This window comes from Podarcis filfolensis (genome assembly GCF_964270895.1).
Source record: "Podarcis filfolensis genome assembly, chromosome: 2".
NCBI lineage: Eukaryota > Metazoa > Chordata > Lepidosauria > Squamata > Lacertidae > Podarcis > Podarcis filfolensis.
The window spans coordinates 47,923,659-47,946,775 of NC_139605.1; the positions used below are offsets into that span (position 1 = coordinate 47,923,659).

General features: G+C 39.6%; 1 protein-coding gene and 1 long non-coding RNA gene across 2 annotated transcripts in view; one reads left to right on the plus strand and one right to left on the minus strand.

The window, feature by feature from the left end:
• Window positions 1-555: 555 nt before the first annotated feature.
• On the plus strand, window positions 556-2,856 carry LOC310754380. Its single transcript, XR_014543781.1, has 2 exons — window positions 556-1,371; window positions 1,512-2,856. It is a non-coding gene; the product is annotated as an uncharacterized lncRNA (long non-coding RNA).
• Window positions 2,857-3,343: 487 nt separating this feature from the next.
• Window positions 3,344-23,117, minus strand: part of SLC6A11 (solute carrier family 6 member 11) — a 96,737-nt gene continuing 76,963 nt past the window's right edge. Inside the window, exons 9-15 of the mRNA XM_083603403.1 lie at window positions 20,986-21,110; window positions 20,705-20,817; window positions 19,433-19,570; window positions 14,432-14,534; window positions 12,481-12,581; window positions 11,281-11,451; window positions 3,344-6,816 (exon numbers count right to left, since the gene is read on the minus strand). Of these exons, the coding sequence (XP_083459529.1) occupies window positions 6,664-6,816; window positions 11,281-11,451; window positions 12,481-12,581; window positions 14,432-14,534; window positions 19,433-19,570; window positions 20,705-20,817; window positions 20,986-21,110 (904 nt within the window). The 3' untranslated portion in view covers window positions 3,344-6,663. The remainder of the gene's footprint in view (window positions 6,817-11,280; window positions 11,452-12,480; window positions 12,582-14,431; window positions 14,535-19,432; window positions 19,571-20,704; window positions 20,818-20,985; window positions 21,111-23,117) is intronic.

Here is a 23,117-nt window from a genome sequence, read left to right on the forward strand (position 1 = left end):
TTCTAAACCTTTTCCAGCTCAAAAATATCCCGTTTTAGGTGAGGCAACCAAAACTGTATGCTAAACCTCACTGGATGTGCCATCTACACTTGGTGGTTTTGTCCCCGCACTTGTTTAAATGAAAGCATCTTTCAGCCCAAATCCTATACCGATTTACTCAGAAGTAACTCCCACTAAACTTTGTGTATTCTAGCTGGCATCACAGCCAGGTTATTCCATAGCATGCATAGCCATTCACGTTGGTTTGGCTGCCATCCCATGATCTTTCATATTCTTCCTTCTGCCTGTGCGTGCCTTCTTTATGACTCAGTGAAGTGCCAGGATTCATGATGGTGGTGAGTGAGTGACTAGAGAGCAGAACTAAAGCCCACATCAACAGCGAGAGCCCAAGTTAGAGCTGCCCCTTGGGGGTGTCTGTGTGAATATTTGTAGCCTGCTCTTTTGAGCATGGCTTGCCTCTAACTCTGCCTTCCTTGCATGCTACTCACCCGCTGGCGGAACACAGTAAAAAGTGATTCATCTATGAGCATCATAAGAGAACAGTGGAGCTTTCTTTTATTATTAAAATAAAAGATGGATTAACAAGAACATTCACTCCTCATTACAAAGCCGTGTGTTACTTAGATTAATGTTTAGGGGGGGAACTGCCACGGACGCAGCACAATACAAGCTCATGAGTCATTTGCTGTCGACACCTCTTGAGGAAGAAGTTGATCATGTTAAGCTGCCCTGAGCAATTACACCCAAGTACTGTGGCCAATGCCTGCTCCAAATTGGATTCTATAAGTACACATTTTTTTGTTATGTAAATAGCAGCTGCATGGAAGCTTGAACAAGTTCAGAACCATAAGAGCAGGCAGGGACAGCTCTTTCCGTGCCAAAAGATCCCCCCTTAGCAGCTGCTATTTGCATTTCAATAGAAGTTCTCATTGGTGCCAGTGTAAGAAACCAGTTGGTGCTGATAGAATAGATGACTAAACCATCTCTGTCAGAACCAGATTCTGGACCAGCAACTGCACATTAGTGCCAATAATAGTTGGCCTTGGTATGTCATTGCTTTATATGCTATGGTAGTGAATGCTTGCATACTTGTCTGTAATATGGGACTCCTCAGTTTGAATTTGTTCAAATATAATTGTAAAGGCTGTGCTAATATACCCACCAGCTTGTGCATGGAAATTTCAGTCCTTCTGGTTGCTGCAAAACAGAGTGTCCCCCCACACACATGGGTCAACTTTGACAGGAGGGCAGATCCACTCATCTATCAGTCACCTGACACCATCATGACATGAAATGATTGACAGGTGGGTGGCCCTCTAGCTCCCAAAGGTTCCCCACTCGTGTTATATAGTTATAGTAACATAAACAATGGTTGGACAGTGTTCTCGAAGCTACCAACATGAGTCTGACCAAACTGCGGGAGGCAGTGGAAGACAGGAGTGCCTGGCGTGCTCTGGTCCATGGGGTCACGAAGAGTCGGACACGACTAAACAACAACAACATAAACAAAGTACAATGCGCCAAGCACAGTATGTTTACCCATTTTCTTTAATTTTTTAAAAAGGAGTAAGCAGACAAAATGTTGTGCTTCCTTGAATACCAAATAAAAACATTCCTTGTGTAAAACAGTACATAAATCTGGGCTCTTCTTTACTTATGAATAATACTGCATATATACTTCAGAAAAGGGCATTATTGTTTACTGCTGCATATCAAAAGAAATAATCACAATATCATTGTTGTTTATCTTCATATTCTTTTCCAGGAAAAAAATAACAACAGAACTAGTCAGGAATTTCAACCCTTCCCCAAAATAAAAAATAAAAGCACAAGTGTTAAATGGGTCAAGTATTAAATGTGCACATTTACAAGCACAGCAAATTAGAAACACTGCTTTAGACCATGCCAAACCACATGTATGTGTATAAAGCTATTAGTGAAGTAGTTCATAGCAGCAGAGTAGGAATCATATTCCATGAATCATACCTGTTGGGATGGTTGGATGAAAACATTCCACATGTAACATTCTATATCCATGAACCATCTTCTCCCATCCACACCTATTTGGGAGTGGGAGTTACCTCTATATAGGGTTTTGGCTGAAAGATGCTTTAATTTAAATGAGTGTTGGGACTACCTCAAATTATTTGGACTATGGCTGGCTGATGTGGCAGTAATAAACACAAGCATTGAAACATATCATTGCAAACTTTGGGAAATTCTTATATGTGAACAGTTCCGGTGAAGATGATCACTTAAAACTATTTATTGTAGGCATCCAATACTTACAAATCACAGAGATATATTTCTCAGAAATTCACTTGAAGACCATCCCTGTGTTTGCAGGGCATTTGAGCAAATGTGTGGACTCCCAGAGAAGAGACCACAATCACTTTGCTCCTCTTTGGTTGTTTTGCTGCTGCACTGAACTAAGCCGTGGTTTGGTTTAGCATGTTGCTTAAATCCAGGTTCATGTTTTACCTCTTCCAGACAAACCACACGCTGCAAACAATAGGTCAAACATTGGTTACATCTCATGGTTTGTCTGGAGAGAGCTAAACCATGAGGCCAGGTTAGGTTGCAGTGCATCAGCAAAACAATTTGGGAGGACCAAAATAGCCATGATCTCCTCCAAAAAGCCATACACTTGCTTATCCACACTAAACCATGATTTGACTGAGTGTTAAATGCAAACTAAGGCAGTGAATAAAATAAGTTCAGAAATGCAGAATAGTCACCTTCCAAATTAACAGCTTGATTTTCTTTTGACTCATACTTATTAATTCTAGAACTTGAAAAGGTCAGTGCATTGATTTAAGCAGTGGATAGTTGTCCAACAAAAATGTGTAAATAATATTTTATTTTATTTTTTATTTACGGCTATTAGCCCATAAAATATGTACAAACATAAAAACACAGGGACATAAAAACAGATATATCCGACAACAGAAGGTGAACACCACGATGCAAGGGTGGGTCATTGAGCAGAGCCAAGTGACGGCTTGGGGCCAGGAGAGCTCCAAGGGATGGAACACAGAAAAGGAAAACTAAAGACGAACTCCGACGTGCACTCTCAACGTAACAGTCCAATTAGTTTTGATGTTGTTGTTGTTTTTTGGTGGTTTTTGAGTGTGAGATAACCGCATTCAGAAATCTCGCCACCTGCAGAGTTACAGAAGGATCTGTATCCTGCAAAAGCAGTGCGGCGTGTGACTCAACAGGCCTGCCAACCAAGCGCAGTAAAGCAGGGCCCAGGAATTTAGCCCTGGCTATGCTATGTAGGGGACAGTTGAACATTATATGTGAAAGTGATTCAACAGTTTCCCCGTCACACACGGTGTAAATAATAAAAAATACCAATAATAATGATTTGCTACTCATTATTATGGTCAGGAGATTCAAGAAGAGCAAATAAAGTATATGGTTTTCCTTCTCATTTTTTTCTGAACCTATAACACCTATGGAAGGAAGAAATGAAACTGCAAAGGTGCAGTTAAGGGGTTATTTGAACCACTAGTTATAATTAGTTCAATAAGGTTGACAGGTGAGATGGATGACATACAGCATCTTTGAATATGGATCACTGAGTTCAATGAAACTTACTCTCAGAAATATATATAGGATTATAGCCTAAAAGTAGATGGGTTTTGGTCTCTGTGTTGCTCCCCATTATGCACTTCTGAAGAACTTGTTTCTCGTAAAGTAATACACATTATGGTTGTTCTTTATAGTGGCATGCTATTTTAAGGTTGTTACCAGAAATAGTATGAAAACTGGTGCTTTAGCTATACAGTATACAGATATGCATGGTGGAATGTGCCATAAATATTGAAGTAAATTCACTGCAAAAAGCTACTTTGAGTCTAGTAGCCCAGCTGAGAGACCCTATGGATTGGCCAGTCCATTAAACAACATAATTGATGACTCTCAACTTTGTACAACATTCACTCCTGAATTCTAAGTCCATTTTATTTGTATTCAGGTGCAAGTTAAAATCACATTACCTATATTTCCCATTTGTAAAACAGGCTACATACGTATTCTATGCTGAAATGTGTATTAGTTTCAGAAATACTTAAGACAAAGGCATTCTGCCTGTGGTGGAAGATTTATGTTATCATGGATACCTGTCCAGGAGTACTCGGAATGTGTCAATATAGCTTACTTATCATAACAATGGTTTTAATTTACTTGCCCTGTTAGACCCACAATCATGCTGATTGACTGGTAGCTGGGTGCATTTTTCCATAAAGCATTTAAGGCATGCATGCTTATGGATGGATTTGAGATTCTAATCTATTTTTAGTAATTATGAATAGTGGGCCCAGGTGGCAGCTATTATAGATATAACAACAAGGAGTACAGTGATATATTAAAATGTCATATAAATGTTTTGTATTGTCCCTATCACATTCATCAATGTTTTTAAGAACATCTGCTTACTTTCAGTAGCTTTTAAAAAGTCCTTATGGATACCAAAGCCTGACTCCATCATCTCCTGCTGTCCAATTATACCTCACTTTCAATGTCACATGCAGAATATCATGCACAAATTCATACACATTTCGCTGTGAAGACATGTAAATATCCAAATGGTGAGACATTTTATGCAGTCACTGGGGTCAAGCAAAGAGAGATAAAATGTTTTTTAAATCCTGTGACACAGCACCTGTGAATTCAAACTCTATTAAGGTCACAGCTATATTAATAGCTCTTTTATATATAAAAATAATTTTTAAAGTGAGTTCAGTAAAAAATAACTTCTACAAATGTCGTTAGCAGGTCAGGGGAAGCAAGATATTGAGATGTAGTTTTCCCATTTTGCTCCAAAATGAGGAAGTGTTGCCTTCCCTGCTTTACAAGTCAAAGACATGATCCACTAAGTCTGGACATCTACAAGAGTGGCCAAGAGCTGTCTCATGTTTAGAAATAAATTAACTTCTTTTCTTGGAACAGAAGACCCCATGATATATTAGAAGCTGCTTTTGAAACCTCTGCAAGCTTCAAAGATGACTTCCATGAGGTGTGGCAGCTGCTGTTCAAGACATGCAGGTCCAAAGTCTAGCTTTTTCATCCAGCCAGTCAGTTATTTGGGCTGCGTCGAATGGGCAAGGTAGGAATCAGATCCAGAGAATTGTTCACAAAGGCATTGGGTGGTATTCAATAAATAAATGTGCAACTGGAATGACTTCTACTTGTGCATCAGGACGTCTTCCTACTCTCTTCTTCCATTGTGTGGTCTGCAGCATCCCCAAATTTGCTCTGGATGATTGAGAGAATCGCCCAAACAGATTTTGGAGTGGGCACAGCAGGAGGAGAGTGCAAAAAAAAATGAAAAGTCCTGTTTCATAAGCGGAAGTCATTCTGCTTGCACAAAGCACTGCTCAGCACTACTTAGAATACAACCCTTTGCCTTCAAACCTGTGACAGCATGTTTGCAAAATGCCAGAGTTAAACATGGGCAATTCAGGTTGTTGTTTTTTTGTCACTTCATTCAGTAGAAAAGCAAAAGGTAGAGGAGGGTGGCTGGTGGGTAGCATTTGCCTCCCTCTGTTTGGACACTGATGTCCCCACTGTGTTTTTACCGTTTTATACCCCCATAATGAAGAGAAACAGAAAAGTTGATGGGAGAAAGAGGCAGCAGGCAGGTATGTGACCCAACCACATAATTCAATGGGTAGCACACACTTCAGAATGACACTCACATATCCACATGCAATGGAGTGCCTTTCAGAACCACACTGGCCACCAAAAACTTGCTGGTTCATGCATGTTTCTGACAGCTGACAGTTGCAGTGGCAACTTGTGGCACAACAGAACTGGGGAAATCACAAGGCATAGATAACATGAAGATATTGGGGGCAGTGGTGGAGGATGAAGGTAAGTGCTGGGAACTGAGCTAGTGAGGTGCGTATGTGAAAAACAGAGAATAAGAATGAATTGAGGATGAGTCAGGTACATGCTTGCATATCTGTGTGAATGAAAGAAAAAGGGTCTACCTGCCCACTTTTGATGTTGGCTTTGCCCATTGCCAGTATGCAGTTCCCATTCACCTTCTTCCAAGGAAATACGGGCCTGAACTTTAAAAAGGTTGCCCACCCTGATGGAAGGACTGCCAGGGTTTGAGTCTAGTGACATTTGGCAAACTCATTCACTGGACTGGGCCCAAATTCAGAAACAGAGCTACACATCCAAAGACAATTCCCTTAGATATTAATAGGAGGACATTGTAATCCCCTTTATATACATACAGTAGAAGCTGAAATGGTCTGAGATGCTCACAAATTAGAATGTGTATAGCTATACAACACCATACCTTTTTTCTTTTTTTAAAAAAACCAAAAGTATAAAAGTTTTACAACACATTATACAGGTCCTTCTAGGATCTATAAAACACTTACTGAAATCACCATATTACAAGGCATCACTAACAATTCTATTTCATTTTATATATATATATATTTATATTTATTTATAATCGTTACTTATATAATAATTAAAAAAATCACTTTTAAACAAGTATACAAGTTCACTTTAAAATTAACTTGTTAATAAAGTTGTGCAAAACAAGCTGGCCTCTATAATTAAGTGAAGTATTTAATTTATTTATTTACTTATTTATTTATACAAAAAAACCAACAACAACAGAAGAAGAAAGTTCTTTCAGAAGTGCGTCTCTTTTTCTGTGATGGCTGAAATGTTGCCATCACCTTTCAGTTTGGCATCGCAGTCATTTACAGTAGCAGCATATGCACCTGCTCCACATTTTCCTCTCATCTTCAGGTCTGGGCTGGCCACAATCAACTTTCTAAATCTCTGGGGGCAGGGAATGAAGAAAATGGAAGGCATTAGCCATTTCTGTGACCTGGTCACAAGCACACTCCATCCAGATCAGGGGCTTGGAACCTCCAGTCCTCTCTATCTGGCTCTAAGGACTCTTCCAAGCACTGGCGAAGGAAGAGGCGTGCGGGGGGAGCGCACCGCCCCCGGCAGTGCGATCCCGGCGGGTGCCATCGCTGCTGCCCCCACCCGTACTGGGCACCATGCCCCTACGGGTGGCACACCACACCCCTGGGACACGCGCCAGCCCCGCCCTCGCCTGCAAACAATACATTGAATAGTGTTCATGATACTTTGGCATAAAAATGGTCTTTTTTCTGTAGACCTGACCTCCCGTTTACTCCTATTTCTCACGAGTTGTTCTCTGCCATATGTTTATCATGGGTTTTCCATCATACTTGAAACTCCTACCGAAGTTATTCAAATGCTGCTACAGAGTTTAAACTGTCATTACTATTTTTCAAATAAATTTTAAAGACTTCCCATTTTGAAATAAATACTTCCTTTTATTTTTTATTCTTTCTGATAGTCTAATTCCGCATATTCAAGCATTTTTTGAGTCCACTGTAATCTAGAAGGGACTTCATCACTTTTCCAATTTGTCGCAATGAGCACTCTTGCTGCGACTGTGGCGTATAGAAAAATTTCCTTTGCCTTTTTAGGGATATCTGCATCTGTGATTCCCAACAGGTAGGCTTCTGGTTTTTTGTTGAAATATATTTTTAACACGTTTTCCAATTCAGAATGAATATCCTCCCAGAATATCCTGATTTCTTTACATTGCCACCACATATTATATAGATTACCTGGCTTTTCTTTACACCTCCAACAATTACTTGGTACACTTTTATACATCTTAGAGAGCTTCCAAGGGGTTATATACCATTGATGTTGCATTTTAAGAAAGTTCTTGCTTATTTCCTCTAAAGCTTTTTAACTTAAATTTATTATCTTCTTCCTTTTTACTTATTATCTTCTTCCTTTTTATGATGGCCACGTTCCCTGGGTATTTTTTCTCTTTACTGCACAGGCCTCCATCAGGAGAGTTTGGGTTCAAGCAAGTTTTTATATTTCTCCCACACAACAAACAATGATTTCGTAATAATATGATTTGTAAAACCTCTATGGATTTTAGCTTTCTCGTAAGCCAAATATGCATGCCAACCCCATCGGTTGTCAAAACCCTCCAGATCCAATAGTTCCAAATCCTGCAATGTACACCATTCTTTCAACCAGGTGAAGCAGGCTGCCTCATAATACAATTTAAGACTGGGCAGGGAGAAGCCTCCTCTGTCTTTTATATCAATTAAAATCTGATGTTTAACTTTAGGTCTCTTCCCCTGCCAAACAAATTTAGAAATGTCTTTTTGCCAATTCTTGAGGCAGCCTGCTCCACCCAGTATCGGAACCATTTGAAACAAACAAAAAAATCAACCTGAGGGGCAGATAACTTCAGGTTTCTTTTTATCTCTGACCATACTTTTGTATAATTGTCCTGGAATAGATTTATGTTTTTAGGGGTAAAGCATATACCTAAATACTTTGCTTTGTTACATATCCTCAGGCCTGCTATTTTTTCTAGGTCTTCTTTTTCCTGTGAAGATATATTCTTGACCAATAATTTTGTTTTTGTGGTATTCAATTTAAAACCAGCAACTTCTCCAAAATTCTTAATCAAGTCTAATACGCTCATTAAACTTTCTTTGGGGTTTTTGGTCATTATTAATAGGTCATCAGCAAAGGCCTTGAGTTTGTAGGATTTATTTCCCAATGTTATTCCTTTGACCAGCTGGTCTCCTTGTATCCAGATATTTAGGACCTCCATTACCATAATAAATATTAAGGGAGAGAATAGGCAGCCTTGCCGGGTCCCCTTACTTATTTTGCATTCATCTGTGATTTTACCATTGATGATTAATTTAGCTGATTGTTCAGAATAGATGACATTTATTCCTTAACAGAGATTTTCACCAATTCCTTGAATTAGTTTTTTCATAAACTTCCAGGAATCCTGGTCAAATGCCTTTTCAGCATCTACCAACATAATAGCAGCTGCTTTATCAATTTTATAATCAAGATATTCTAAGACATTTATCACACACCTGAGGTTAGTCTGCATACGGCGCCCTGGGAGGAAACCTGTTTGATCTTTATGGATTATTTCTTTTATAACTGTTTTAAGCCTGTTTGTAGTAATGTCTGCAAATATCTTGTAGTCATTATTTAGCAGGGCAATAAGTCTGTAGTTCGCCATGCTTAAAGGGTCAGATCCTTGTTTATGAATAAGGGTAATGAAACTTTCTTTCGATGAGCTCGGTAGTATTCCATTTTGTAGAATGTCATTCATTGTATCTTTCATAGGTAGAAACTGTGGGGTGTAAGAATCAGGTACAGTCAAGCACAACATTGCTAGAGTAGACATGAAGGTTGTCTCAGTCCTCCAGCCGGAAGTTCCTGCTTTCCAGGACTGAGACGAAACTTCCTATGTGTAACTTGAAATGGGCATGGCCTCTCCTGAAGTAGAAAGAACCAGAATCACAGGCTGGTGACCATCTTGTCTCTATCAATGCCATCTTAACAACAGCTCTACTAAGATGCACCCTTGGCTCCAGGCCAAGAGAAGAAAAGGGGGGCTTTCTCCCATAAGGAGATAGTCACCACATTTAAACTATGTTCTAACCTTTTAAGTCTGCCTTCTGGGAACCTTTGTGTGAACAGATGATTACTTGTGAGTAAACGTTTTATACTTTACAGAAGACTGTGTAGCATCTTATTTTAGGAGGGATTAAATGGGGAAAATACCAGGAAATATTTACAGAGACTCTAACGAGTCTGAGCAAGCTATCTGTTGTGCGTGTGTTTAAAAGAAAAAAGGGGAATGTTAACTCTGCTGATTTTGTTGAACTTGAAGACAAGTTGGGACAGGATATCTTAGATAATATATCCTCCCCCGCATCCCTAAACATTCCCACAGAAACAGTGATTGTTCTAATTTTTTATAATAAATAGCTGGTATACCGTCCGGACCCGGTGTTTTCCCGATTTTCGATCTTTGCATTGCTTGTTGCACCTCCATAGCGGTTACTGGCGAATTCAATGTGGCGATTTTCTCCTTGGGAATTATCGGCAGATTACTTTTGTTTTAAGTATTCAATTATTTTCTCAATTTTCTCTGGTCCTTCTTTGTATAACTCTTTGTAGAAATTAGTGACGCTCTTACTAATTTCTTTCGGGTCTTGAATCCAGGTCTCATCTATTTAAATTTTAATTTCATCCTGTTTCTTTTTCAGTTCCCAGGCTAGAAGTCTACCTGGTTTGTTCGCAGATTCAAAGCTTCTATATTTTAACCATTTGATCTTCCATTCTATTTCTTCATTTATAATCATCAAAAATTGTGTATGTAGGATTTTTATATTTTGCTTTATTATTTTGTCCTCTGGTTTTTGAAATAATTTCTTTTCATTATCTCTGATTTCCTCACATATATCCATTTTCTTCTTCTCCTTTATTTTCCTTTGGTAAGCACTTTGTTGGATGAAGAAGCCTCTTATAACTGCTTTTACACGCATCCCAGACCATTTTTATATCTGTCCCTTGATTTAAGTTAAAATTAAAGTATTGTTCTAAAATTTGATTGGCCTTCTGTGCTGTCTTTTCATCATTCAATATATTCTCGTTGAGCTGCCATCTTTTAGTTTTTTCTTTCCCTCCTTTAAACTTAATCCATACTGGGTTATGGTCTGAGATTGTTCTTGGGTGGATTTCAACTTTCTTAATATTACCTAATATCTTTTGAGGCGCAAATTGCATGTATTCTTCCAGCCGACTTGTGAGGATCCGAGTAATGCGTAAATTCTTTATCTTATTGGGTGTTTAAACCTCCCGGTATCATTCAGATTCAGGAGGTCTATTAACTGAAAAAATGAGGTTGGGAGTTTGTCTTGTCCCGTTGCTTTTTTTGTTTTTTTGCTGCTCTATCTATGCCTGGGTTCACTACTCCGTTAAAGTCACCTAATAAAATAAGTTTATCTCCAAGATATTCTAGGACTTTTTCTTCCAAGAATTGATAGAATTCTGATTGCATGCAGGGGGGTGGGGGGAAAGCTTATGTTAATAAGACAAAATACACTCATCTAAACCAGGGCAGAGTTGAACCTACCATTGTTATTTCTAATGTTTTAGTCACTGAACATCTGTGACAATGCAACCCACTGTTGTTTTCTTTTTCATAATTATTACTATGAAACTTCCCAGGATCAGAGCCAAAGTGGATACGTGGATTGTTGACTACAGTTACATCACAGAAACTGGTCTGGATGCATAGACACCAGCTTAGATTTCATAACTTCTGAATACCTGATGGTAAGCAAAATGTGCAGCATTCAGCTCAATATGCTCACCTACTCTATCAAGCAACAATAGTCTGAAAGCATTCCTTACCTCTCCGATAGTTCCTTCTGTCTTCCACAATTGAATACAGATCCACAAAGGAATGCAAACCATGGAGGAGAGAGCCATCATCCACCCAATGCCATAACCCCAGTCTGGGTATATATAAATGTTGTTGTATTTCAAAGGCTTGTATTTCACCAGGAAAAAGATGAAGATTCCCTGAAATGGAGATGGGCATTTTATCCATTTTTGTAAACAACACATAGATATTTAGGAAACTTATTCACCCCGGTTCACTGAATTGCTACATTCAGGTTTCAAGACAGGTAGCAGGCAGGCTGGCAGGCAGGCTGGCTTCCTTCCTCCCTTCCTTCCACCTGAACTTCCTTTCACATTTAATCTCAGTCTTCATTTAAGGACCATAGAAATTGGCCACCCCCCCCCCCCAATTTGACAGCAAGTTACAGCTGTGCTGAAGAGACTCATGGGAAGGGATCTGTTTTGTGGCTTGAAAGCACTTCTGCACACACAAGAGGGGGTCATGATTCTCTCATGCCCCACCAGCTGTATCACTCCCAAATGGATCACACTGTATATTACTTTTGAAGGCCCCTGAAAAATTGCACCAAGAATGGGAACCTCCCCCCTCCGCAAAAGCCCCAGGGTGTGTGAGGACGACCACACATAAGCCTTTGGATTCCAGCCCTTAATTTGTGTACAGTTCAGTTCAGTTTCATAGTAAGTAACAACATAGTAGCATACAATTGCTCCAATAATAACTACACATGAATTTATAATAGACACCTTGAGTGCACATGAAACCACTATGATGTGGGAACAGAAATGTGGGAACACATAAAAAGAAGTTGTCATACCTCATCATATTGTAGGGGGGTGGGGGAAGAGGAAGAAAAGAAAAAGTAGGGGCTACTGAAGTCTAAAACCAATAGCAAAGAAATACCTAAACAATTTAAAATAACGAAATAAACAACATCTGCTTGAAAATTAAATAAGTTTTAAAATCACTTTTTTATTTAATTTATGAGGAATTGTTGCCTTTTTTTTTACTGATACCAGGAAATTAAACTATTTTGCATTTTGGAGGTGTACTTCCTGTTCAAACACATGTGTGTGGCTCCATGATTATGCTCTATTTCTGCAAAATTATTTCCATAAAGTCTTTGGGGAAAGGTACTGACAAGGACCTTACAGATTGCTCTACCATTTTATCACACTTTCATTACTTACAGCGCAAATGCCAGGAGTGAGTAACATCCAACACCATTTAAATAATGCCAGTGGTCTGTACCCAATCATATCTTCAATGTTGTCATAAAAACGATTGCTTCCTGAATAAAACCAATATGAAAATTAATAGAAAATGAATACAGGTTACCAGGGCTTATGTTACTGGAGTGATGTAGATTCATTAGAATTTATGCTTTCATTCTTAGAATATTCCTTGCCTCTGCCATTGGCAAGGAAAGCCTGAAAACACGAAGTAAATGCAGTTGGTGGGAATAAGATGAAAATCTGCCCCCCCTTTTCACAATCTCATTCACAACTAGCATATATAAGAAACGTTTTTTGGAGGGCCTGCTGAAAAATTGAAGTCCTCCTTTACCTCTAGTGGGGTCTGCAGAGATAATATAGTAGCTACCTTCCCAGCAGATGGAGATCTTTGGTTGACATGTTATTTCCCCCAGAATTATTTACCCCTGGAATGATGTTATAGAATAACATAATGTCATTCTGAGAGAGCTACAGTGGTACCTCGGGTTATATATGCTTCAGGTTACAGACTCTGCTAACCCAGAAATAGTGCTTCAGGTTAAGAACTTTGCTTCAGGATGAGAACAGAAATCGTGCTCTGGCGGCGCGGCGGCAGCAGGAAGCCCCATTAGCTAAAGTGGTGCTTCAGGTTAAGAACAGTTTCAGGTTAAGAACGGACCTCCGGAATGAATTAAGTACTTAACCCGAGGTACCACTGTACTTGATGAAAAAATAGCAACCAGTATGGAGGCTGCCAAGTATTTACCCAAGAACTCCCTCAGAATGATGGTATGTCATCCAGCAGCACTGAGGTGGAAAGAAAACGGTGGCTGGAGCTTATAGACACCAGGAAGAGATCTGATGCTGTCACTGCCACAGACAGTGTCTAGCATACCTTTTTCCGAAAGCAAAACAAAAAGAATTGAAAGAGTTATCAAAGGTAAAGAGGGAATCTGAAAGATTAAAAAAAAAAAAATTCACCCTTTTATGATTATTCTTTACGTTCCAAAGCTGAGTTGTTTCATTGAAATTTCAGCTGAGCACTAATAGTTTTAGTATCCTCAGCGTTAAGAGGGAGAAGAAGGTAAAAACACCACACTCTGCTAGGTGGCCATTCTGCCATCCTTGAAGAAGAGAAGTATGGTTCCATTGGTTTCATGGTTGTATCCAGTGGTTTCTCTCCGCTGACAGAAGGAATGTAAGTTGATTTTCATAGATTCCTCCTTTCTTCTGCAACCCCTTCACCACCAATCATGCTGTCCCAAAGGTGCCCCAACCCTCTGCGGTAGATTTGGGAAGGGCGCTGGGAATCAATTAAAGTCACCTCTTCCCGTTTCTGCTCTTGGAAGCTCCCACTGGATAAAAAAGCCTTCTGTCAACAAAGGGACACGGCTGGATACAAACCCAAATGGTTTGGCTGAATTAACTGCACAATTAACAAACAACATGTAGTACTAACATAAACCTTGGCATCAGAGAAAGGCACGTAACACAACTCCACATATTACAATGGAGTAGAGGAAGAATGTGCAAGCTGTGTTTTTTCTAGCAATGCTCCCAGCATAGCATAGAAAAAGGACTTGTGAAGATGAGATGTACAAGCTACAGGCATAAGAGCAGCAGATTTATCTCAGACTCACAACTTCCTTTTCATATGTTATATTAGATGCATAATTAGAGAAAGTACAACTTGTACTGACTCTCCTGGTACTATGAAATGAAGATTCACATGTGAAAAGGATCCACCAGAAGGGGAAATATATACAACTTGCAATATGAAAACAAGACTGTGAAAAAGAACTGATCCTTGAAATCCACATGATGATGTATGGCAAGGTAGGCTATGGAAAACACGGTAAGACTCATTCTAAAAATGCATGATGTGATTTCAGAATTAGCCCCAATGTTGCAAGAATTGCTGACTTACCGTAAAACCAGCCAATGCAGACACATTCAAATATAGCAACGAAAAGAAGACACATTCCACTGGCTGCATAGGAATCAAACAACTGGAAAACATACATTCCACCCTGGAAGATAAACAGTTAAAAACAGGAAAAGTTGAGTGCGAATAACACTTTACAGCTGAAATAAGGTTTCCGTCCACTTGGGAAATTTCTAAACCAGCTGATATTTTGGACTACAGCAACTATCAGTCCCAGGTGGCAAAGCCAATGGCCAAGGGTGGTGGATGTTTTAGTTGAAAACACCTGGAGTGCACTAAGTTGGTGAAGGAGACATAAATTATAAGTCTGCTTGCTTAGGTTTAAGGGTCAAATGAGATGCAATGTTAAATGCATACTTGTATTTATGGGACCATTAAAAGCAAGCATCATCTGTTTGAGGTGTGACTGATCATTCTCAACGGAGGAGGGATTTAATTATTTCCTCCCTGGTTCCTTTCCTCAGGACTGGAGCAGGAAATAAAAGAGTTTTAAAAGCGCTCCATGCCTGTTGTGATCTTGAGAAAGTATACCATTGAAGAAAACCATGGTTGGTTTTTTTTTTAAAAAAACCCTACGTGTTTGTTTTGTCCCTTGGCAATCTTTTGCTTTGCTGTGTTTTATACTATGTTCTTCCCTCCTTTTATTTTATTTAGGAATTGTATTGCCAGAAGGGTAACAATATTCAACCCAAGAAACTTCCCACATTGCTTTTTGGAAACAGGCCCTTTGTCCATATTAGAAGGAGAATGAGAGAGACAAAAATCTCCTGTCTTAAAGAAGTTCTTCCTCACACCTTGTGCTTATTTTTGGAGCATACACTTGATAGTGATGCTATTTGTCCTTGGCAGCAGGTTGAGATTCCACGTGAATTATGAATTCTCCTCCTAAACACCCAGAAATTTTAAGGCAATATCTGTTACATAAAAAGTCTTACACTGTATCAGCCCATAAGCAGTGTACATTTCCATACACATAGTAAACATCTGGAGTGGAAGGGGGGGGGGGACAGGCGAAGATGTCTTATACTTTAATTTATGATGACAGGGCACTAAGCATTGCTCTTTCGAGATGTGTTTCCAACTGCATATATTCAGGTTTAAGTTGCTAATCATTGAAAACACTCTTAGTCTCTGAAGTACATTATATGAATATTCAGATTTGTTCAGTTGTGTGTTGCGTGAGCAAGTACAAAACCACAGGCAGTATTCTGGGTTAATGGCATCTATCAGGGTGCATGGAACATTTTCATGAAAGGGTAAGATATGAATGTAACTTGTAAGAACATAAGAAGAGCCTTCTGGATCCAGCCAACTGGCCATCTAGTCCATAATCCTGTTCTCCCAGTGGCCAACAGATGCTCGAGAACAAGAACATTATCCTCTCCTGTGGTTTCCAGCAATTGGTATTCAGAAGCATACTGGCTCTGAACATGGAGGCAGAGTAATCTATGCTCCTTTAGCTGATCAAAATCTTAATCTATGTGCTAGTCCTATTGTGTCGCCGACACCAGTATCTTTCTTATAATAACAGCAAGTAAGAAACTTTAGATATTATCATATGAGTGCATATGGTGAGGGACTTGGGAATACAAAGCTACCGAGTCAAAAGTTAATCTTCAACAGTCATCCCAAGTCAGAAATATCGAATGGGACACTAGCCATTTATCTCCTCAGCTAATTATTGAGGCTGTCTTGAGAGCTGGCCTAGATCCAGGCTTTGCAGTGGTAAACTGAGACTGAAATTCATTGCACATAAACCCTCTTCAGTATTGCTTTCAAGTGCTCCCAAGGAATCAAGTCCTCTTGAACAGGAGTGAATTTCTGCACCCTACGCCATGCTCCTTGGAACGTTTTGGAAAGAGCTCTAAAGAAATTATTTACATGATGGAATGTTGCACAACAGTGCCATTTGGTGGCACATGATGCACACTGCAACTTGATTTATACTGCGGAGTGCCTATTTCACAGCATACATTGCACTCTTCCCGCAGCAGAAACAGCAGCAGCTACCATGCTGGGATTTGGAACAATTTGCTTCTCTTTTTCCTGCAGCCCATCAAAAACGGTTGGGTAAGCACGAAAGTACTGAAGTAACAATTGAATACTATGGGTCCATTCTATACAACAGAATGGGGAAAATGAGTTAATCACCATGAAAAATAGCTTATTCCTTGATGCTTAGTCCAGCCTCAAGCAGGATTGCCAGCCTGAATCCAAACGAAGCCAACTAGGAGTTTGAGCCTGACTCTGAAACTCTGAGAAGAGTAACAACTGTACATGGAAACAAGGTGGACTTGCTTGAAAAATACATAGAAAAGGAAGGAGAAAATTGACAACAAAGCTGCATTGTATTTCTATATGGCAACTGATGGGAAACAGCAACAGTGGTGAGAGCTTTATTGCTCTCCTTCCTGGCTTCCCTTGGGCAACTCTTTGGCCACTGTGGACTCAGTGCTGGACTGGATAGGCCTTTGGTCTAAACTAGCTGTGTGGATGCACACTTCAGAGTGCTTATGCTTGTGTGGGCAATAATGTGCTCAAAAGATTGAAACTAAATGCAAAACATATTGGGGTGGTTGCAAAATGTCTATTCTACAAAGGGAAGCAGTCCTCCTGTTTGCAGAAGGGACTCAGTGGTCTCCCTTCAGTAAGAGTGAACTTTGACCAGAAGATCAACTCATATGTATATGGTTATAGTAAAGGTAAAGGGACCCCTGACCTTTAGGTCCAGATGTGGGCGACTCTGGGGTTGTGGCGCTCATCTCGCTTTATTGGCCGAGGGAGCCGGTGTACAGCTTCCGGGTCTTGTGGCCAGCATGACTAAGCCACTTCTGACGAACCAGAGCAGCACACGGAAACACCGTTTACCTTCCTGCTGGAGTGGTACCTATTTATCTACTTGCACTTTGACGTGCTTTTGAACTGCTAGGTTGGCAGGAGCAGGGACTGAGCAACGGGAGCTCACCCCGTCATGGGGATTCGAACTGCCGACCTTCTGATCGGCAAGCCCTAGGCTCTGTGGTTTAACCCACAGCACCACCCGTGTCCCACCTATATGGTTATACACCTCTCTATTCTTTTTTATTATTATTGAAAGGCAAAGATTTGAAAGCTTGGTATTCAATTTTAAATGGACATTCAACAACCTCAGTTTTTTTTTGTTCTAGTGAAATACTATTGTCTCCCAAATTAATAATTAGCCCACTAATAATATCCAATACAGTATGCTGTGCAGTTTTAAATGTTAACATCCTGAAGTACAAATTCAGGATGTCGTTATGTAGGAAACTAGTCATTAAGAGTAGATAATAGATATTTATAGCACAATTACTTGGTCATATGTACAGAAAAGATGTACATATTGCAAGATGGTGATTAATGATCTGCTTTCTTCTAACAGCCTCAGGTAATGTCAATGCATGTAATGAATCTTAAATGTATACATTTGTTTATTTACATCTTACTAGTTAGGCAGGGAAGGACCTCTACTGATGCTAGAGCCTGCAAACTTGTAGAGAAAATGTCTGCCCTCAACTCCCTACTCTAAGCAATTCCATCTTTAGTATATGCCTTAGCTTCTCCAAACCCTGTTTATTCATCCATTATTATAAAATATATTCTACCCTTCAATGCAACGGTCACTGTATTGTAAAAATACAATAAAATATGATGCCATTTAAAATCACAAATAAAAAACCTAAAAGGAGCAGATCTATAAAACAGCACAATAATTAAAAAGAAAGAAAGAAACAGTTCAGCCAGATTGGAACAATAAATAGTAGTGCGCTGACCATTTTGCAGGGTTGAATTCAAAGTCACGCAATAGCAAGCTTTCTGTGTATGCAAGCATATCCGCTTCCCAATGGAATGATCCCCCTCCCACTGTGTGTTGTTTTGGGGGTTCTCCCAACACTCCCAGAGCCAATTTCAGGGAGTTTGCTGGGGGAGGGAGGGGGGGGGAAAGCCTCATTGCATAAGCAGTAGCCCTTGCACAAGGCTTCCACTGATGGGGTTCATTAGGGGAATTCCACCAACTATTTTAATTTTCAGCAACTTAAGAGATGGTGTGGGGTGAAGCAGATGTTTAGGAAGAGGCCAGGGAGTGTGAGAATTTCAGAGACTATTCTCAGCGAGAAAGGCAACGTGTGCTATTCTTACCTTATACACTATAAACAGGTGTCTGTGACATTTTTAAAACACACCGTGCACACTTGCAGTGGAGCAGAGCTCTTTACAAACACAGCATCTCTCCTCACAGCACTTCCTACAGTTTCCAAGTGACCACAGGGAATCATGTGACCATGTGGACATTCTAGGAATTCCTGTGAGGCTGCCAGCCTATATATGAAGAGCCCTGCATTGCTGCAAGAGCACCAAGCCACTCAGCTCTTTATTTCAAACTAGACTAACAATATACCTTAGAGCCAAAAGCAACAGATGACCATGTTCAATTGCCATATATCAGATAGTGAGGGTGATGTGTGAAATAAAAGGCTCCTGTCGCTATGATACAATAATGTTTGTTCCCATATGCCCCCCAGATACGACTCTGCAGTTCCTTTGAGGATTTTTTAATCTTTCCAAGTATGTTGTATTTTGTCACAGAACAACATCTGATCAATATTTTGTTGCTCCAGATGTCTATCAATCCTCAAATAGTTTTGCTTAGAATTTCTAAGGCTGTGCTCCCGTTGCTATTTACTGCAGTTCCAGCGCACTCCCACTGCTAGTCCCGTAGCTCTTTTGCTTGGAACTAACTTCCATCTGATTTGAAAAGGGAAGCCATGGCTCCACTGTGCTCTAATTCAGGTGGCTTTTGCGTCTGTGCACATGATGACATGTGCGCAGATCGAAGTTTCACTCAGCATGGGGAAAGATATCACTTAGTGTTTCAAGCCACTAGTGCAAACATAGCCTAAGTTAAAAAAAGAATGGAAACAATTTTCTTCCCCACCATTCCAAATACAAATAAATATATCTTACCTCCGTTAACATGATTAGACCAAGGAAGAATGATACAATCGAAAGAGCGAGAATCAACAGCTCTCGTCTGTATCCCCTCCGGAAAACCTTTGGGTACATATCTACCACAGCTGTCACGAGACTTTCAACACACACAAACTGGACAAAGCAAATGCAGAAAAAATGACATATAGAGTAAATGATCTACAGTACCTGTTCCTCAGCACATGCCAGTGCACTATATGCTTTAATTTTTTTTGCATTATTTATAGCCCGTTCCTATATAGAGCTTTAAGTATCACTAAAGATCGCACCTAACTTGCCATACTTGCTCCCACCTGATGAGAGCTCTCTGCATGACTTTCTTGCACGGTGGCATTTCCTCCACGCTGACCACAGGAAAAGTACTGCATCAGGCACTAGGCACTGCATTAAATGACAACCCTGTGACATGAGTAACATGAGGTTGGTTGGTTGGTTGGTTGGTTGAGCTAGTTAGTGGGTTGAACTAGATGGTACCTTCAAACTCTGTAGTGCTATGAGTCTATCAGTGCTCAGGAGCTATCAGATTGCTGGGATAGCTCAGTTGGTAGAGCATGAGACTCTTAATGTCATGGTCATGGGTTCGAGCCCCATGTTGGACGAAAGATTCCTGCATTGCAGGGGGTTGGACTAGACGATCCCTTGTGAAACCTTCCAACTCTACATTTCTATGATTCTATGATTTCAGTTGATATTTCTCATGTCTAATCCAATACTTCCTGAACCATGCTGCTAGCCCACTCTAGTCTTAAATGCATTTTCTGCTCTTTAGTTCATTGCCCCAGTCTTGCTAGAACCCATCCATATGAGTGTCTCTAAAGTGAGTGTGTAAGACTGATAAGACTGTATATTCTGTACTTTATGATTTCCAACCTTATGCAGCAGGGCTGTGTGCATGTGATTCCCCAAAACAGCTGCATTCCAACCAACTGGCTGTTTTGGATGAGAGCTAGACGCAGTCCCCACCACTTTAGCTTTTAAAGAAGGGCTCTGCATTCTCATGTCCAGTATAAGATTGGGGCTCATAACTTTTCATTCCTATCTTATAACCTTGCTTCTCACTCACCTGTGGGCGACACATTAAAATTATAAAATAAAATGAAGTACAGTGAAGCAAGAATTCAGCAATATTAAGCTGGCAATTTAAATTAGTTTTAAATTTAATTTAAAGTTACAGCTTGATTTAAATTCAGATCTCAGCTTAAGTTACACCTGGAAAGAATGTTCTAAAATGTCATCTTTGATCCATACCTGACTATCTAAACCAAGGAATATCAGCATCATGAAAAACAAAGTTGCCCATAACGGAGAAAGAGGCATCATTGTTACAGCTTTTGGGTAAGCAATGAAAGCAAGCCCAGGTCCTGAAAAAAAAAGAAAAGAAATTAAATAGGAATTGTTTATATGGTGGTCTTGCACAGTGGGGTGGGATATAAATTTAACAAATAATACATAACGATTAAAGTACACAATATCACTAGTATATCAAATACACTTTAAAATAATAATAAATGTATACTTTTAGTACTTACCTGATTCTGCAACTTCTGCTATGGGCACTCCCTGCTCATACGCCATAAAGCCAAGGACAGAAAAGATGGCAAAACCAGCCACAAAGCTTGTTCCACTGTTCAAGCAACAGAGCATAATGCAGTCTCTGTGGAAGAAAGAGCAATTTGCTTGTTCTCAGTGTGTGGCTTTGCTTCACATATTTTTGGGCGGCTACAACAGCTTTGAAATTTGGTACATATGTAGATCAAGACACCACAGTTATTAGAAAAATCAGACAATGAAACAAGTGTTTTGGTCACCATAGAGCAGCAATAGTGTTCCTTCCCCTCTGCACAGGTTTTATTATGGTTTAATCTTAAATAAAGTGGCCCTAGTTCAACCCAACCTCTGCCTGTCTCTTTATTTGGCCATCAAGTTGCGATTGGTGGACTTTGCCAATAGGCAGGGCTTCCTCACTGCTTCCAATTCTCCACTCAGTATCTAGTAAGACAACTTCCAAATCACTCCTTTGTGGATCTGCAATTATTAGCTTCATGGGCCTCAACACAGCTGAGTTCATAGTGATGCAGATATGCTTCAGGGTCAACAGAGAAAACTCTTAACCTTAGAAGAAGTGACACAAACCCTTCAGAGATAATATACTATAAATGCAACAGTGGTACATTTTAGTATTTACAATCAATATTTATGTGCCTGAAGCAGGTTTATAGTCAGCTTTGTTTCCAGTGACACACTTCAGGTAAGCAATTTTTTTTTATACTGATAAACAGAACAGGCCCAAGACATTTTGGCACCTGAGGCAAACCACAAAATGGCATTCCTCTCCCTGCCAGGGAAGAAGATGTGAGGGAAGATCTACATCAGGAACAAGGGAGGAATAAAGATCTACATTGGGATCTGCTGCTCCTTTGGAACCTGCTGCCTGAGGCAATTGCCTCACCTTGCCTCATGGGTGAGCCGGCCCTGCTGATATACCATCTGTTTTACCAGATCCTGCATATGATTCCTTCACTTCTTGATGGATGCTGTTTGAAAAGTGTGAGTAAATGTTTACAATACAATTTGTAATTTCACAGTAGTCAGTAAAAGAGGGAAAATGTAAACAAAACAGACTTGTGGCACCTTAAAAGTAACAGGTTTGTTCATTAGCCTTTAAGATTCCACAAGACATTGTTGTTCTTGCAACAGCTTAACAAAGCTACCTCTCTGGAATTTGTTAAGAAATGTGTTAACTTTGCCCAAGGCTCAGATAAGAAACATTCTCTACTCTCATGATAAGGCTTCAATATTGATGAATATTGGCATGACTTACAAATGTCACACATGACTGAATAGTTGGATCTACTACATAATATTGGTTTATCTTGTAATTTACTAAAATAAGTCCTGGCTTTAGGCATCATTTCTTAATGACTGAACTAATGGATTCAGTCATTTTAATGTGTAAAGAGGTTCATTTTAAGAATCTTACATTTTTACAGACTGGCTACATTAAAAATCATTATAATAAATACCACTGATTAGGGGGAAATGCTAGACTGTGCTTCAGATATATGTATCATTTACAATAATTGTATGGCGTCTGTTTAAACTGGATATTCCTCCCTTCCTATTTTGCATAATAAATAGACCAGCTGAATTTGTAGTTCAATAAACATGGTGAGTGAACAGGATAGTGGGACTTTGCAGCCTATGAATAAAATTGACACTGACTTTATTTTTACAGTATATGTCAAACTTCTTACAGCAGCTTAGCAGCATCCGATTTTCACAAAAACATCCCTCCCAGAAACCTTAGTATGTTTTATGCAAATTTTGCTAGTGACTAGGAATTGGGATTTTAAAAAGGTAAAATTTGAAGGTAAAATAGTATCAGCTTCATTATGAATCCAATTAAAATTCATGAAAAAATATATTTGGTTTTTAATGTTCTCAAAATATCATAATTGATTCTCCATCTGAGGGAATATCTCAGGGGGATAAGCATTAAAGTTTACACTAGAGGGAGCCAATACACCACTTTCAAATTTCTTTATGAACTACAAGGTTATTGTCACATGGCGGTACCTAGATCTTATGGCTGCTGTGTTATAGCTTTTAAAAAGTATTTATGAAATGGACACTACTCTTGTTCTATCCATTACCTGCCATT